The sequence below is a fragment of the Emydura macquarii genome, unplaced genomic scaffold (assembly GCF_026122565.2).
Source record: "Emydura macquarii macquarii isolate MOO-44397 ecotype Brisbane River unplaced genomic scaffold, CSIRO-AGI_Emac_v2 contig_2205, whole genome shotgun sequence".
In the NCBI taxonomy this organism is placed as follows: Eukaryota; Metazoa; Chordata; order Testudines; family Chelidae; genus Emydura; species Emydura macquarii.
The window spans coordinates 21,996,924-22,013,735 of record NW_027132342.1 but is presented as its reverse complement, the minus strand read 5'-3'; the positions used below and the strand labels follow the sequence as shown (position 1 = coordinate 22,013,735).

The following is a 16,812-nucleotide window of genomic DNA, read 5'->3' as shown; positions in this document are numbered from 1 at the left end:
AACTTTACTTTGATACCCATACATAAGCTGATTGTCTTGATTACAATTGTAATGCCTCCTGTTAAGTTGTTATGGGTCATACACAGGTTGGCTGGTCTGCCAGATTCACTTCTAGTATAAATAGTTATTTGGTCCTTACTAAAATAGGTTTGTGTCAACAAGGATTATATAATTCCTCTTCATAAAACACGAACATTGCACATTTTAGTGTGGTTGTCTAAAATTTTTCATGCAGCAACACGTTACTTTTAATTGAAGGTCCAACAAGTGTTTTGATAGTCTTTTTCCCTTAATTTATGTAACTTTATGTAATTTATATAACTTTATGTAAATTTACAGTTAACTTCTCTTGCAACTGTTTAATGTTTGTTCCAGTTTGTTTTTCTTTCTTATTCAGATACTTTGCCAGATTTGTGTGAGAGGAGAAGCTCTTAGTTCTTGATCATAGTGTTTGGTACGCTGCCTGACAAAGGAAGCTCTCTAGCTTTATTCAGTGAAAAGTGAGAGAAATCTTGCTTCCTCACTTAATATATCTAGGGTATGGTGTATCTGGACAAACCAAAGTATCTACCCATTTTCCTTAACAAACGCTCAATCTGTCATTAAAAGAGAGATATCAAAACAGCCTGTCTCTCCAGCTTCCATACATGGCTCTCCAAAGGCTTCATCCCCTTCTAGAAGTCAGTGGAAACTTGGTCATTAACTTCAGTGGGAGGAGAGCTGGCCACCAAGTTTGGAAGCAATTCTTAAGCACCGCTCTGTGCTCATGTGAAACTAGACTCAGAAGAATCAAATAAACAGTTCCAACATAACTTCTAATTATCCCCAGGAGTTTTTAGATTGGTGTCATAGCAAAGCCCTCAGCAGAAGTCACTAACATTGTAGTTTCTTGATTAATTTTTTGTGTACAGCCCAGAACTAACAGTAACGGTTCACTATTATTACATGATAAAGTGGCTGACAATGGTACGGTATTTCCAGGATAAAGGATCTCATGTAACAAGGTAAATCCATGATTGTTTTCAGTCCAGGTTATGTGTTAATTATACATGGTTATTTAGAAATCTGCAATTACTGTGCAGTTTGTGAACCAACCAGATCCTATGAGGTTGCTATGTCAGTAAAGAACTCTCAGGCTACTGTATCTGAGTCCTGGAATTTAACTTGACATTGAACAATCTAATCTAATTTGTAAATGTGGCCGTCGTCAGACTACATAATCTCTACAACCTTCCATCCTCCAGCTCTGTGTACTTTATACAGTGATCCTGTCCTGTCCCTCTTGAAACAGGTAGGAAGTAGAATAGTGATCGTTGCTGGTGGCTGTGTGTTGCTTGTGATAGGTGTGTTTGGGAAGATCGGCGCTGTGTTTGCCAGCATACCAACACCCCTGATTGGAGGACTGCTCATGGTGATGTTTGGAATAATCTCGGCTGTGGGAGTTTCCAATTTGCAGGTAACGGCTTCCTTTAAAAATAAGGATTTAATTTACTAGACCAAATCCTCTTGAGAGAGAACTTTGGTCTACAGTCGGGTTCCCATTCAGTGCAGTTGTTTATTGAGACAAGTGCCTCATCACAAAAAAATACAGGTGTAATTTGCACTAATTAGCAGTCACGTTGGCAGTTTATCAGAAAGGCCAGGACAGGATGAGACAGGCTCAATTTACGGTGGGAGTCACTAGAAACTGAGTCCCATGGTTAACTTATCATGCTGCACATGCTGTCAAAGTTACTTTGGGATGATTACACTACCTGGTGATCCCTACTGTCACCCTCAGAGGCAGTCTTTCCTGGTTGAGTTGAAGCATGTTGGTATAGGCAGGAGGGAAGCCTGGACTGCTGCTGTCATGAACTATTTTTTTTCTGGGTAACTCCATTAGTTCCACTGGAATTATATATCTTGATGTTAGTAAGGATTTTGGAAATATGCTCTAGATAAAATTGCTATAAGGTGAGTGCACCACTGCTTGAAAAACCGTCCTCAAAGATAGAATCATAGAAGATTAGGGTTGGAAAGGATCTCAGGAGGTCATCTAGTCCAACTCCCTGCTCAAAGCAGGATCAACCCCAACTAAATCATCCCAGCCAGGGCTTTGTCAAGCCACATCTTAAATACCTCTAAGGATGGAGATTCCACTACCTCCCTAGGTAACCCATTCCAGTGCTTCACCACCCTCCTTGTGAAAAAGTTTTCCTAATATCCAACCTAGACCTCCTCCACTGCAACTTCAGACCATTGCTCCTAGTTTTGTCATCTACTACCATTGAGAACAACCTAGCTCCATCCTCCCTGGAACCCCCTTTCAGGTAGTTAAAGGCTGCTATCAATTGTCTCCTCACTCTTCTCTTCCGCAGATTAAATAAGCCCAGTTCCCTCAGCCTCTTCTCATAGTCATGTGCCTCAGACCCCTAATCATTTTGTTGCCCTCCTCTGGACTTTCTTCAATTTGTCCACATCCATTCTGTAGTGGGGGGCCCAAAACTGGATACTATATTTCAAATGTGGCCTCATCAATGTCAAATAGAGGGGAATAATCATTTCACTTGCTCTGCTGGGAATGCTCCTACTAATGCAGTCCAACATACCATTCGCCTTCTTGGCAATAAGGGCACACTGTTGACTCATATCCAGCTTCTTGTCCACTGTAACCCCCAGATCCTTTTCTGCAGAACTGATGCCTACCTAGTTGGTCCCTAGTCTGTAGCAGTGCGTGGGATTCTTCCGTCCTAAGTGCAGGACTCTGCATTTGTCCTTGTTGGATCACATCAGATTTTTTTTGGCCTAATCCTCCAATTCCTTTAGATCACTCTGTATCCTATCCCTGCCCACCAGCATATTTATCACTCCCCCCAGCTTCATCTGCAAACTTGCTGAGGGAGCAATCCATCCCATCTTCCATATCATTAATGATAGTAGTTACCAACAGCTCGCTGTTGAACTGGGTGGACGTATCTAGCGGGGTCCCATGGTGTCAATCCTGGGTCTGATACTAGTTAGTATTTTCATTAATGACTTGCATAATGAAATGGAGAGTGTTGCTTATAAAACTTGCAGGTGACATCAGGCTCGGTGGGGTTGCAAGCACTTTGGAGGATAGGATCAGAATTCAAAAAAAACCTTGGTGAATTGGTCTGAAATCAACAGGATAAAATTAAAGAAAGACAAATGCAAAGTACTTCACTTAGGAAGGAAAAATCAAATGGACAGCTCCAAAATGAGGAATAACTGGCTAGGTGGTAGGACTGCTGAAAACGATCTGGGGTTTACAATGGATCACAAATAGAATGAGTCAACAATGTGAAGTAGTTGCTAAAAGGTCTAATATCATTCTGGACTGTATTAACAGGAGTGTTGTAGTAAGACAAGGGAGGTAACTGTTCTGCTCTACTCGGCACAGGTGAGGCCTGAGCTGGAATACTGTGTCCAGTTCTGGGTGCCACACTTTAGGAACAATGTGGACAAACTGGAGGCAACAAAAATGATAAAAGGTTTAGAAAACCTGATCTATGAGGACAGGATGACACAACTGAGCTTCTTTAGTTTTGAGGAACAAGGATTGAGGGGGAACCTTATAACAGCTTTCAAATACATTAATGACTGTTATAAAGAGGACAATGGTAAATTCTTCTCCATGTTCACTGAAGGTAGGACAAGAAGTAATGTATTTAATCAGCAGCAAGGGAGATTTAGATTAGATATTAGGAACAACTTTTTAACTATAAGGGTAGTTAAGCACTGGAATGGGTTATCAAGGAAGGTTATGGAGTCCCCATCACTGGAGGTTTTTAACAAACTAGACAAAAGCCTGTCAGGGATGGCCTAGGTTTACTTTATCCTGCCTCAGCACAGGGGGCTGGACTTGATGACTTCCTAAGGTCCCTCCCAGCCACACAGTTCTTATTCTATACTAAGGAATGCCAGCTGATTATGTGGCTCTGTGTATATCAGTGTATTTCTGTATAAATTTGTTAATTTTATTTCTACTCTAAACAGCTGTTTCTGCAATAGCATATGAAATTCTGCCCCTAATGAGAGAGAGAGAGAGAGAGAGAGAGAGTGTGTGTGTGTGTGTGTGTGTGTGTGTGTGTGTGTGTAAAAAAGAATTAATCAGCAGGACCAAGCAGTTTATAGGTTTTTATTGTTTTGAGCAGTATGTATTAACACATGTTATCTCTCTGTACAGTATGTGGACATGAACTCCTCAAGAAACCTGTTTATCTTTGGATTTTCTATATTTGCGGGTCTGGCAATTCCCAACTGGGTAAACAAAAATTCTGAAGTGCTAGAAACAGGTAAAAATGAGCATCCTTGTTTATTGGGACCATCCTCCCAAGTATGAAACTGAAGTAAATACTGATACAGAGAAGTAACTTGAAATGCAGCCTACAAATGTTATGGGTAAAATCCATGGAAGCTGCTTAGTGGCTGGTACTCCTGCCTTCTGGATATGCTGCTGTAGCACTTTCATTGTAATTAATCTTTAAGATGTAGCGATCTCTCACTGCTAAATGAATACTTGTTAACAAACAGAATCTGCAGTGGAAAGAATCCATGACTCCCATTCCTTTTTGAACTTTCTAGTGGGAGGAGCACTTAGTAAGAGGAAGAGCTGGCTGATTATCATGGCTGAATTCTGATTGGAATCATAGTCTTTGGAGCATCCTTATGGCTATCTATCTGCAGTAAAATACTGCATTTGGAAACGCAAAGGACCAGATCCTCCTGCTAATTACATTAGGGTGACTTTAGTGAAATCTCTACACTTGCTTGTCCTTGAACTGTGGGCCCACACATTGTGGCTGTTGTAGTTAATGTGTCTGCCCCAAAGATCTTACAAGTGTCTTTTTATCTATTTGTAAATCACCTTGCCTGCTGTGGCCATTATATATGTTAGTAATATGGAAGAAAAACGTACACGTGGAACTGTCAGCAGGATGAAGCGATTTTAAATTGTAAGGTAGCAAAATCCCATATCCTGGCTTGGAAGTGGGAGCATGGTGCTCTCTTCTGTTGAGCTGTCTGTCTGTCTCTCCTTGGCGACTGTGTGACTTGTGGCAGATTGTCATTGATTCTGTTGTTGGTCAAATGTGTGTCTTTGGGTCACGCACTAAGACTTGTTTTTCTTTTAGGAATTCCCCAGCTAGACCAAGTGATCCGAGTGCTCCTCACAACGGGCATGTTTGTGGGTGGATTCCTGGGATTTATCCTTGATAACACTATTCCAGGTATGATTAGCTGTAACAATCTAGCCCTCTGCTTTGTAAAATCTCCCAACAAGTAAGCGCCATTGGTGGGAGCAATGGTGGGAATGCTAGTGTAGACCGGGCCCCAGTTGCTGCTGGAATTTAAGTGCCATATCCTCTAAAACTCTTCAGATGGTGGTTAAAATGCCAACAGCCACTTGGAATTTTATGTGCACCATCACCGAGGCTGAGCTGGGGATGGTGTGATGGCTGCTATCTTGCCTGACACACCGGGGATCTCCAGAGTGAAAAGCATGAGCTGCTACAGCTTGAGCTAAAGAGTCAAACCTCTACAGCTAAGAGGCTGTAACCACTCATACTCTCTGTGCATCAGCACAGATGGGGATCTGTAACACACACTGACTAGGGGGTTTACACTGGAAATGGTGGGAGACGTTAGGAAAAATACCTACTGTACACAAAGCCCTGGCAAAGCTCTGGAAAGATAAGCTGTAATGTTTACTGATTGCAGAAAGGCTTCTGTTTAGAGCAAGCTTAAAGGGGGAATTGAGGGCATGGGGGAGGGGGAAGCAAGTGTGTACACAGACTAATTTTAAAAGAGATTGTTTTAACTGTAGTCAACATGCATCGAGTGTGATAGATCCAAATTATAATCAATTGAGAATCCTGCTTACAATGCTGCTATTTTCTTCAGGATATATCTTCTAATAGTATGTTAGGCCTTGTCTACACTAGAAAGGTTTGTCGACGGTAGTTACATCAGTGATCAAACAGTGCTCTAAATACAGCGCTCGTGCCTGTCCACGCATCACTTATTTTGTCATCAAAATGTGTCCACACTTGGTGCTGTAGTATTGACAGTGAGAGAAGTGCACTGTGGGCAGCTATCCCACTGTACAACTCACCACCTTCTGCCGCTAGGAATTGTGGGAAGTGGAAGAGGAGTGCGGAGCAGCATGGGTGCTGGCTCAATGTCCCATGATGCATTGTGTTTCAGCCCTGTTATCCATTGCGTTGCTGGCAGCAATTTGCGCCATTTTTTCAACAGCTCCCTGCTGTTTACTGCACGCCTGCCATCTTTATCTGAGAAGATGGATCCTGCGCTACTCTCCACTGTTGCTTTCAGCGTTCTGAACACATCGCGACTGGTCGTGCAGGACATCATGAGCTCCGAAGTGGAGCAGGAATCCGAGGAGCCTGACCTGCTGAGTTACATGCAGACAAATAGCACCGCATTACTGTTTGAATTCATGAAGCATCTGCACATGGTGTCTGGCCACTTCTGGGTGCGCAAGATAAGAACTGAGTGGTGGGATCGCATCATTATGCAGATCTGGGATGATGAGCATTGGCTGCAGAACTTTTGAATGCACAAAGCCACCTTCATGGAACTGTGTGCAGAGCTCGCCCCTGCCCAGCAGTGCAAGGACAACAGAATGAGAGCTGCCCTCTCAGTGGAGAAGCGCGTGGTGATCACTGTGTGGAAGCTAGCAATTCCGGACTGCTACCGGTCAGTCGCTAATCAGTTTGGAGTTGGCAAGTCCACCGTTGGAGCTGTGTTAACGCAAGTGTGCAGGGCCATTAATCGCATGCTGCTAAGGACTGTGACTCTGGGCAAGGAGTGTGAAATAGTGGATGGATTCGCAGCAATGGGATTCCCTAACTGGTGGGGCAATAGATGGCATGCATATCCCAATTTTGGCCCCAGACCATCTCATGGCAGAGTACATCAATAGAAAGGGGTACTTCGCTATGATACTGCAGGCGCTTGTGGATCACCGTGGGCATTTCACTGATATCAGTGTGGGTTGGTCAGGAAAGGTGCATGATGCTCGTATCTTCAGGAACGCTGGCCTGTACCAGAAGCTCCAAGCAGGGACTTTTTTTCTGGACCAAAAGATTCAAATGGCGGATGTTGAGATACTTATTGTGATCCCAGTAGACCCAGCCTACCCCTAATGCCGTGGCTCATGAAGCCTTACATAGGCAACCTGAATAGCAGCAAAGAGCTCTTCAATAGCAGGCTGGGCAAGTGCCGAATGACTACTGAACGTGCATTTGGCAGGTTAAAGGCACGCTGGAGATGCCTTTATGGCACGCTGGACTTAAATGAGGACAATATTCCTGTGGTTATAGCCGCCTACTGTGTGCTCCATAATTTATGTGAAGCTAAGAGTGAAAAGTTTGCCCCTGGGTGGACCGCAGAGGCAGATTGCCTTGCATCTGCATATGAGCGGCCAGATGCCAGGGGTATTAGAGGGGCACAACAGAGAGCTATACGGAAAAGGGAAGCATTGAGGGCCCATTTTGACAATGAGAGTCCATAAGGTGTTTTTTTAAACAGCACTGTGCCATTCTATGACTGCTATCCAGATTCAGCTGTGTGTCAGTGGCAGGTGAAAATACCATGTGCAACACAGAAATAGAGTGCTTCTTGTTCTCAGAATTTGCTTTTATTATCAAACACAAAACAGTTCACAACACAAAAAAATCCTGGAGAGGAGAAAGTAGTGGGGGACAGTGTCAACTATGACAGCTGCGGGTAAGTCCAGCTGTCATTCTCATAGCTGCCTGAAGGGGTGGTATGTAAGGGGTAGCAGGACAGTCGGGGAATTTGGTAGGAATGTGTTGGGGGAGTTGGCAGAGTGCAGGGAATTAAGTTCTGTTGTGGCTGTGGGGGATGGGGGGGCAGCGATGGCGAGACATTCCTGGAACATCACCTCCTTGCTTAGCTGGGGTTGCTTCCTTATCGGCCGGAGGCAGTCCGCTGGCGTAGAGGCTTTGGCTGTGAATATCTCATCTGTGTAAGAACAAGAAACAATGAACAGAAGCATTATTGTGGGTGCCCTAACATTATAGATGCATTACTGTGAGAAACACCTCCTTCTCACTGTCCCCCTGCACAGAGTACAGCTTCTTGATCAGCCTGGGAATGGCGAGTTTGGGAGGTGGGGCAAGATCATCCAAATAAGTCGAGGTTCTGGATTCTGGATGGATAGGTGCTCACTTGGGGCATAAATGCAGGTACATAGGGAAAAAATGTCAAATTGTACCACCATTCTCTACAGGCAGGGCCATAGAAGCTGATATCTCACTCCTGAGAGTCAGCAAGGATGCTAGGATACATCTCCTCCATGTGAGTAGCTTCAAACCAGGTCCCTATGCGCATACCTGTGCGCAGCTTTGGTCTTCATTCAAGTGATTGCTACTTGGTACAGGAAAGTGTCCTACAACAGGGGAAGAAACAGAGCTGCTCTGCCGAGGAATCTGAGACAAAGAATCAGAGAGTACCTCCAAGAAAATTTCCTAGAGGTCACGCCAGAAGATACCCATGAAATCTCGGCGTGCATTAATGTGCTTCTCAGTCACTCTGCCTAGGTGTGCAAAGGAATGGAAAAGCACATGGAAACACAGCTACTCCTCTGCATTTCTAATCCTTCAACTACCTCTATGTTTTAGCCACGCTAAGGACCCCCATGCCTCCCATACACAAGCAGCATCAGCTACCAAACACTTACCAGAGTCCCCTCTCCTGCATCCTGAGTGCCTGAGATGAAGGGCTGGGGATGGCTGTAGCCTTTTGGGGTCGAGAACAGCTCCTGACGCCCAACCTCACCAAGTGAACTGGTCCTCGGCTCTGGGTCATCCTCCAGCTCCACTTCCTCATCGATGACATCTTTGTCTGGGTTGAGTCTGGTGGCCCCAGGGCCACGGAGGTGTCTACGGGCATCTTGGGAGTGGATGTAGGGTCACCGCTGAGGATGGCTTCCAGCTCTTTGTAGAAGAGGCAGCTCATTGGCTCCACACCAGAATGACTGTTTGCCTCCCTGGCCTTCCGGTAGCTCTGCTGCAGCTTCTTGATTTTTGCTCAGAACTGCAGCATGTCCTGCTCCACCATGGCACGAGAAACCTGACTGGAGGTTTCTCAAAGTTCCTTCAGCTTAGGGGAGCTGGGCCTGCACGGCTGACTCTCCCCAAATGCTGATCAGGTCCAGCAGTTCTGGCATGCTCCAAGCAGAAGAGTGTTTGCTGTATGGGGCCGCCTTGGTCAGCTGGGAAGATGCGATGCAAATTCTCCACAATCACCAAGCAGGAAGTGGAATAAAAGTTTCAAAACTTCCCGTCACTGTAAAGGGGGAGGGGCGGATGGCTGCAGAGCAGCGGAGTGCAAACAGATGTCCAGAGTGGTCAGGACTGGCATTGTGGGACATTTCTGGAGGCCATTTACCGTGACATAACCATACAGCAGTGTCTACACTGATGCTTTTTCGATAGAAGTTGTGTGAAAAAAACTCTATGCCTCTCATCAAGGTGTTTTTATTTTGTTGAAAAAAACAGGGCAGTTTTGTCAGGTGGGGGCGGTCATTGTAGTGTGTATACCACAGTGGCGTACTGAGGGTCTCTGATGCCTGTGGGGTGAAACCTACATTTGCACTCCCATGCAGGGCATGAGGTGGGGGGGGGGGGTGTGAGGCCTGAGGAGGGCGTAAATGTAGGTTTGGTCGCCAGGTGCCAGAGACCCTTGGTATGCCAATGTGGTGTACACACTACAATGACTCCCCCAACCAACAAAATGTGAGGCTTGGGTGGGAAGGGGGTGAAAATGCAGGCTTGACTCCGCTGCCCCCTCCTTCCCACACTTACCCACCGTGCGGCACCTGCCTCTCCTGCTGCAGCCCCACAGCCCAATGCCGGCTTGGACGCAGCAGCCACACCCCCTGGCCTGGGGAGGAAGGCTGGCCTGGCCCTTCACAATGTGTGGGCAGGGATGGAGGCACTGAGGGGTACCCCTCAGAGCCTCCTGTGTCCCCCAACCCGCATGCATCATGAAGGGCTGGCCCGGCCCCCCGCACTTAACCACCGCTCCAGCCCGGCACCGACTTGGATGGGGCAGCCTCACCCCCTGGTCTGGGGGAGAGGCGCTGGGCTGGCCCTTCATGATGCGTGGGAAGAAAGGTGCTGAGGGGCACCCCTAAAAGCCTCCTGTGTCCCCTGCCTCCTGCATATCATGAAGGGGTGGTGGCTTGGCCCCTCCAAGAACCCCGTCAGTATGCCGCTGGTACACCAGGACTGTTTTGTTGACAAAAGCTGACTTTTGTCAACAAAACTCTCTAGTGTAGACCAGGCCTTAGTTAATGTTTGTTCAATGCTTTGAACCTAAGAAGAGCTAAAGAAGTGTAAAGTATCAATATATCGTATCGCACTGTGAGATAATGCTCGGAGTGGTTACAAAAGCAGAACTGTGTGTAATTAGGGACTGCACTATGTACATGCTTAAGCCTGTGTTAATCGTTCCTCAGTAACTCTCCTCTCATTTTCTTTTGGTAGGAAGCCACGAAGAGCGAGGACTCTTAGCATGGAAAGAGACCCAGCAGGAGGAGTCTGATGAGATGCGTAGTTTGGAAGTCTACAGTCTTCCATTTGGCATAGGCACCAAGTGCTGCACTGCCTCTTGGGTTCAGTCCCTCCCTTTTTGCCCAAAAAGGCTATCTAGATCCAAGAGAAAGGAAAAACCAAAAAGCCACAAACAGGAAAATAATTTCACAATAAGCTCAGAAAGAGAACCTGAGATAGATATTGATACAAGGATATAAGCCCATGATTAGGAGGTGAACTCATTTGTGAAGCTCATGCCATGAAATCTGTGTTTACAGACATCCTGATTGTTAGAAGTTGGAGCAGGAAAATAGGTGACAAAACTTTTGTTTTCTATTCCCAGCTCTACCACTGACTCCTTGTGTGACCTTGAGCAAGTCACTTAACCTCTTTCTGCCTCCATTTATCCAGATGTACCAAGATGTTACCATTCTTGATGTTTGATTTGTGTCCATTTATTCTTTTTCATAGAGACAGTCCAGTTTGGCCAATGTACATGGCAGAGAGGCATTGCTGGCACATGATGGCATATGTCACATTAGTAGATGTGCAGGTGAATGAGTTATGGTAACATTAAAAAACCAGTAGGAGAGCACTTCAATCTCCCTGGAAACTCAGTAACAGACTTGAAAGTTGCCTACTTCAACAAAAAAAAATTTAAAAAACAAACTCCAGTGTGAAACTGCAGAGCTGGAACTCGTATGCAAATTTGACACTATCAGACTAGGTCTGAATAGAGACTGGGAGTAGCTAGCCCACTACAAAAAATAATGTTCCCTCTTTTGGAATTCACACCGTCTCATTAACTGTTGTGAATGGGACTCATCCACCCTGATTGAATTACCTCGTTAACACTTGCCCTCCTCACTGTGATGTAACTCACCCATCCTTGTATGTGTATATATAACTACGTAACTGTAGTTTCCACTTCATGCATCTGATGAAGTGGGTTTCTGCCCATAAAAGCTTATGCCCAAATAAATTTGTTAGTCTTTCAGGTGGCACAGAAACTCTCATTGTTTTGCTGAAAACAGACTAACATGGCTACCCCTCTGGAACTTGTCAAGAACAACTGAAGGATTAGAAAACATGTTTTTATATTGCAAACCCTAAGGAATTCAATTTATTTAGCTTATGAAGGAGAAGGTTAAGGGATGTCTTGATCAGTCTATAGTTGCCTACATGGGGAACAAATCTGATAACAGTGGACTCTTCAGTCTAGCAGACTAAGGTATAATATGAACCAATGGCTAGAAGTTGAAGCTAGACAAATTCAGTGAGGGTAACTGATCTTTGGAACAAGGGTTGTGGAAGATTCTCCATCACTGGAAACTTTAAAATCAAGATTGGACTTAAAAAAAAAAAAAAAAAAGTTATTGAATTTGAAGCATCAATTAATGCAGTGAAATCCTACGGCCTGTGTTAGGGCATACTAAACAATCATAGTGATCCTCTCTGGCTTTAAAATCTATGAGCATCTCAAAGCCTTTGATCAGGATGGAATAACAAGGGTGCTGCAGGTCAAAACTGAGGTGCACTGGCAAAACTGTTTGGGGAACCCAAGACAGGAACAGAAGGGACTACTACAGATTACGAAGGAGGGACATAAACAGCTATATTTCAGAAAGTGATTTATAGAAAGCGCTGCAGACTGTCCACACTACAGTGTTTGTGCTGGTTTCTTGCATCCACGCTGGCCAGCCTTAATTGGAATTAGAAAGCAGTGCAATGTGGGAAGCTATCCCACAGTGCAACTAACCATAGAGGCTGTTGAGACGAGTGTCATTGTCCCAGGATGCAGCGCTGCTTCCCCCACCCTCTTCCCACACCCCCAAACAAACAGGAAAAGGATTTTCATGCTGTTTTTTTACTCCCCCGATCGCTATTGCTGCAGGCACATGGAGCCACCTGAACTATGCCGTGAAAAATACATCACAGCTTATCCTGGATTACTTTAGAACTGTAGCTGTTTGCCTTTTATGCTCCCCCCACCAACCCCTGTATATTGCTTGCCTTTGATTTTTCCCTCCACCAAACCAACCCCCCCACCTGTATGCAGTTTGCCTTTAATGATCATCCCAAAACCCCCTGTATATTGCTTGCCTATAATTTTTCCATCCACCGAGGTGTCTGTAGAATGAAAGAAAAATAACAACGGAGTCAGTTAGTATATTTAATACAGTCATACAAATGTTTCCATTTCACTAATGGAAAGCATGATATAATGTATCCACATGTAGCACTGTGAATAAACTCTTAGGAAAGTATCAATTTCCATGATTGGCCACTGAAACAATGTAGCAAAAAATTTCCTCTCACTGCTGGCATTTAAAACGCATTCACCACGCGGGGAGGGGGGTGGGTGGTGAAATCTTTCAAACCCTTAAAGGGACAAACTGCAAAGGGCTTGCTGGGCATTTAATTGAGACAAGCCATGACAGTGGAGAAGAGAGTCGCTATCGCTCTGTGGAAGCTGGCAACCCCTGACTGTTACCGCTCTGTTGGGAATCAATTTGGAGTCGGTAAATCTACAGTGGGAGCTGCCATGATTCAAGTATGTAGTGCCATCAATAGCCTTCTGCTAAGAAGACTAGTGACTTTGGGAAGTGTGCAGGACACAGTAGAGGGGTTTGCCGTGATGGGTTTCCCAAACTGCAGGGGGAAGGGCCATTGATGGGACTCACATCCCCATCTTGGCACCTGCACACCTGGCAACCGAGTACATAAACTGTAAGGGGTACTTTTCCATGGTCCTGCAGAGGCTTGTGGGTCACGGGGGTCATTTCACAGACATCAATGTGGGGTGGTCTGGGAAGGTGTATGATGCTCGTGTATTTCGTAACTCGGGGCTGTTCTGTAAGATGCAGGCAGGCACTTTCTTCCCTGACCAAAAAGTGGATATTGGGGATGTGGAAATGCCCATAAGTGATCCTGGGGGATCCTGCTTACCCCTTTCTCCCTTGGCTAATGAAGCCCTACACTGGCCACCTTGACAGTGACAAGGAGTGTTTTAATAAGAGGTTAAGCAGTTGCAGAATGGTTGTAGAATGTGTCTTTGGGTGTTTAAAGGGTAGATGGAGGTGTCTCCTCACTAGGCTGGACACCCGTGAGAAGTCCCTCCCTTCTGTGATATCTGCTTGCTGTGTTCTTCATAATGTCTGTGAAGCTAAAGGGGAAAGGTTCCCCCAGGGTTGGGGTGTGGAGGCAGAAAGACTGGCCGCCAATTATGAGCAGCCAGATGCCAGCACTACGCGGAGAGCTAACCATGGAGCACTTTGCATTAGGGAAGCTTTGAAGACCAGGTTCTGCAATGAGATGCAGGACTGATTTCTGTTCAAGTATGTTGTTTGCCTTTGATGATCCCTCCCCTCCCACTCCCCCTTTGATATCTGTGCCTGACAAATCCCTCCTGAACAATATAACATTTCATTAAAAAACGTTTTTGAACTCTGCAAAACTTTATTTCTTTACATTCAAGTCATGGGAGAATTGGGGGGGGGGGTGATGGTTCATTCACTGTCTCTAGGGGTAAGGTGGCAGCTTGCTGGGGTGGAGGAGAGCAGTGGCTACATCCTGGACAATCTACCACAAGACCTCGTGGTGGTGGGGGAGGTGGAGGGCGGCATAGCTCTCAGTTCAGGAGCATTGTGGAAGGACTGCAGTGGGACTGTGTTCTGCCTCCGCTCATGAAGAGCCCCAAGACGCCCGAGCATGTCTGACTGGTACCACAGGACTTTGAGAACCTCTGCCGTGGTGCTGCGCTCACTCTCCTGCATTTGTCTATGAGTCTCCATGACCCTGTCCATGCTCTGGGTCAAGGTCTGTCTCCATGCTCTTTGCTCTGTCTCTGCTGATGCTGAGGCAGTTATGAGCTTTGAAAACATATCATCTCTGGTTTTTTTTTTCCTTTTTCTAACCTGAGACAGTCTGTCCGCTGCATTTCTTAAGGGTTGGTCTAGAGCAGAGGTGTCTACAGAATGTAAGAAAAATAACAGGGGACACATAGTTAGATTAGTGAAAACAGTTATAGAAATGTAACTATTTGAAAAAGGACTCAATTAAACAGTGTTGCAACAAGTAGAATTCAGAATAAAGTGCGCCCAATATTACATTAAATCATTTGCTAGATGCAATTTAAATATGTAGCCAATGAAACAAAGTGGTCCATGAAACAATGTATCTAGGAGATGATGTCCCCTCTCTGCCTGTATTACATGCCCCTACAGAGATCATCTGCGGGTGGTTTGATGTGGGTTTTTGGGAAAGCGAGGCTTGGATTTAAAAAAGTTTGACAGGCACTCATGGCTTGCGCTGTGCCAGGGAGGGGGGAAGCAAGGCTTGGATTTAAAACCCTGCATGGTGGTCTGGGAGGACAAGGCTTAAAACACAGGAAGCCGAGAGTCTGCCTTCCCTGATTGCAGAGAAAAATCAAGGGAGGGATCACAGATTACATACATAACATTTCCCAAGTTATAACAAGTGATGTTACACCTAGCGTTTATCAACACATACAGTAACTGAGACCTGGGTTATCACCCAGTACAGGCAACAAAACGCCTGAGATCCCTCTCGTGTTCTCCCCTCCTCCCCCCACACTCAATGTACAAGGACACCAATGCTAATAAGAAAGAAAACTCACCAGATGTGCCTTCCACGGGATCATTTGTGCTGTCCTGTGTGCTGCTGGACTGCTGGGGCGTCAAGAATAACTCCTGTGTTTCTGGGAGAACAGACACCCCGTTCTCATGCTCCCTGCTTTCTAGACTCTCCTCTTCTTCCAGGGATTCATCCTCATTGTTCATGGACTGAGACGCAGCAGAGATATCAATGCAGTGTGGAGGCATAGTGGTGGGATCGCCCCCAAGAATAGCATGCACCTCATCATAGAACCTGCATGTTTTGGGAGAGGACCCAGAGCGGCTGTTAGCCTCCCTGGCTTTCTGATAAGACTGCCTAAGTTCCTTGATATTGACTCTGCATTGATAAGCATCCCTTTGGTGTCCTTTCTCCAGCATGCCCTGGAATATCTTCCCATAAATGTCCAGATTCCTTTTGCTGGCTCGTAGCTGAGACAGAACTGACTCCTCACCCCACAGCCCGATAAGGTCTAAGACTTCTGGTCTGCTCCATGCTCCATGGAGCATGTTTGGGCTTTGCAGTAGCCATGCTGAGAACAATGGGAAAATTCTCTCCACGCTGGCAACTACAGGAAATGAAGATTCAAATCTTCCCGGGGCTGCTTTGGGGGAGGGTACTGAAATGGGGCATTAATTCAAATTAAGTTCCATTGTGTCCACACTCACACTAATGCGAATTAACTGATGCGCTTCAGGCACTAATCCACTTGCAGAGGTGGTTTTATTAATTTGATTTTAAAAGCTTCTTAATTCGAATTAACAATGTGCATGTGTAGACGTGGGAGTAATTAATTCGAATTAAGGGACTTTAATTCGAATTAAGCCACCAGTGTAGACCAGGTCTCAGACTGATGTATGAGATAGTCTATCTACTGTTACTTTGGAAGCTTTAATGTGAGATATTTTCCTACAGTGCTGCCATTGTTTAAATTGGGATCACTGTATAGTGGAAGTAGAACATGGAAAATGTACTGTAAGGATTCAGCGTTTATATAGGCTCCCTGTAACTTTGGAGAGTGCCGATTTGAGTGTTTGTTTGTTTTCTTAACAATTCATTGAGCTGAAAATCTAGAAAATGCCAGACTTCAAAATGTGCATTTACGAAAGCAGGTGTGCAGGGTAGGGAATAAAGTGGGCAACATTAATTTAAATGAGCGGCTTCTATAAAGCATAGTGTATAAGAAGTGAAAGAAAAATCTGCTACAGATTTGATTTAGATCTGATAGAAAGAAAATATGATACGGGAGGTTCATGAAAGAGTCAGTCTTTGTTGGATTTTTGTTCCAAGTGAACACTGTGCTGTGATCACTGCTTATCACCTGTCATAAGTGTCTCACTGTTAACTTGTTCTTCCCCATTCTGTCTGGTGTATCCACCTGTCGTTCTGTTTGTACGACATCTAGCACAAGGGGTCCAAATCCCTGACTGAGCCTTAAGGGACGACTGCACTACAAATGAAAATATAACCTATAACTTATTTAAAAGAAACCAAGAAGAGGCAGAAAACTGTGGTGCTGAATGCTGGAGGGCTGCAGAATTTCTTCTGGTCCTATTAGCATTTAATGTGGTGCTGTCTGAAAAATCTCTTCTCT

General features: G+C 45.1%; 1 protein-coding gene across 1 annotated transcript in view; it reads left to right on the top strand.

The window, feature by feature from the left end:
• LOC137160517 (solute carrier family 23 member 1-like) overlaps window positions 1–10,801 on the top strand; it is a 50,470-nt gene extending 39,669 nt beyond the window's left edge. The window contains exons 9-12 of the mRNA XM_067559087.1: window positions 1,292–1,456; window positions 4,187–4,295; window positions 5,133–5,228; window positions 10,536–10,801. Coding sequence (XP_067415188.1) covers window positions 1,292–1,456; window positions 4,187–4,295; window positions 5,133–5,228; window positions 10,536–10,801 — 636 coding nt within the window. The remainder of the gene's footprint in view (window positions 1–1,291; window positions 1,457–4,186; window positions 4,296–5,132; window positions 5,229–10,535) is intronic.
• The last annotated feature ends 6,011 nt before the right edge of the window (window positions 10,802–16,812 follow it).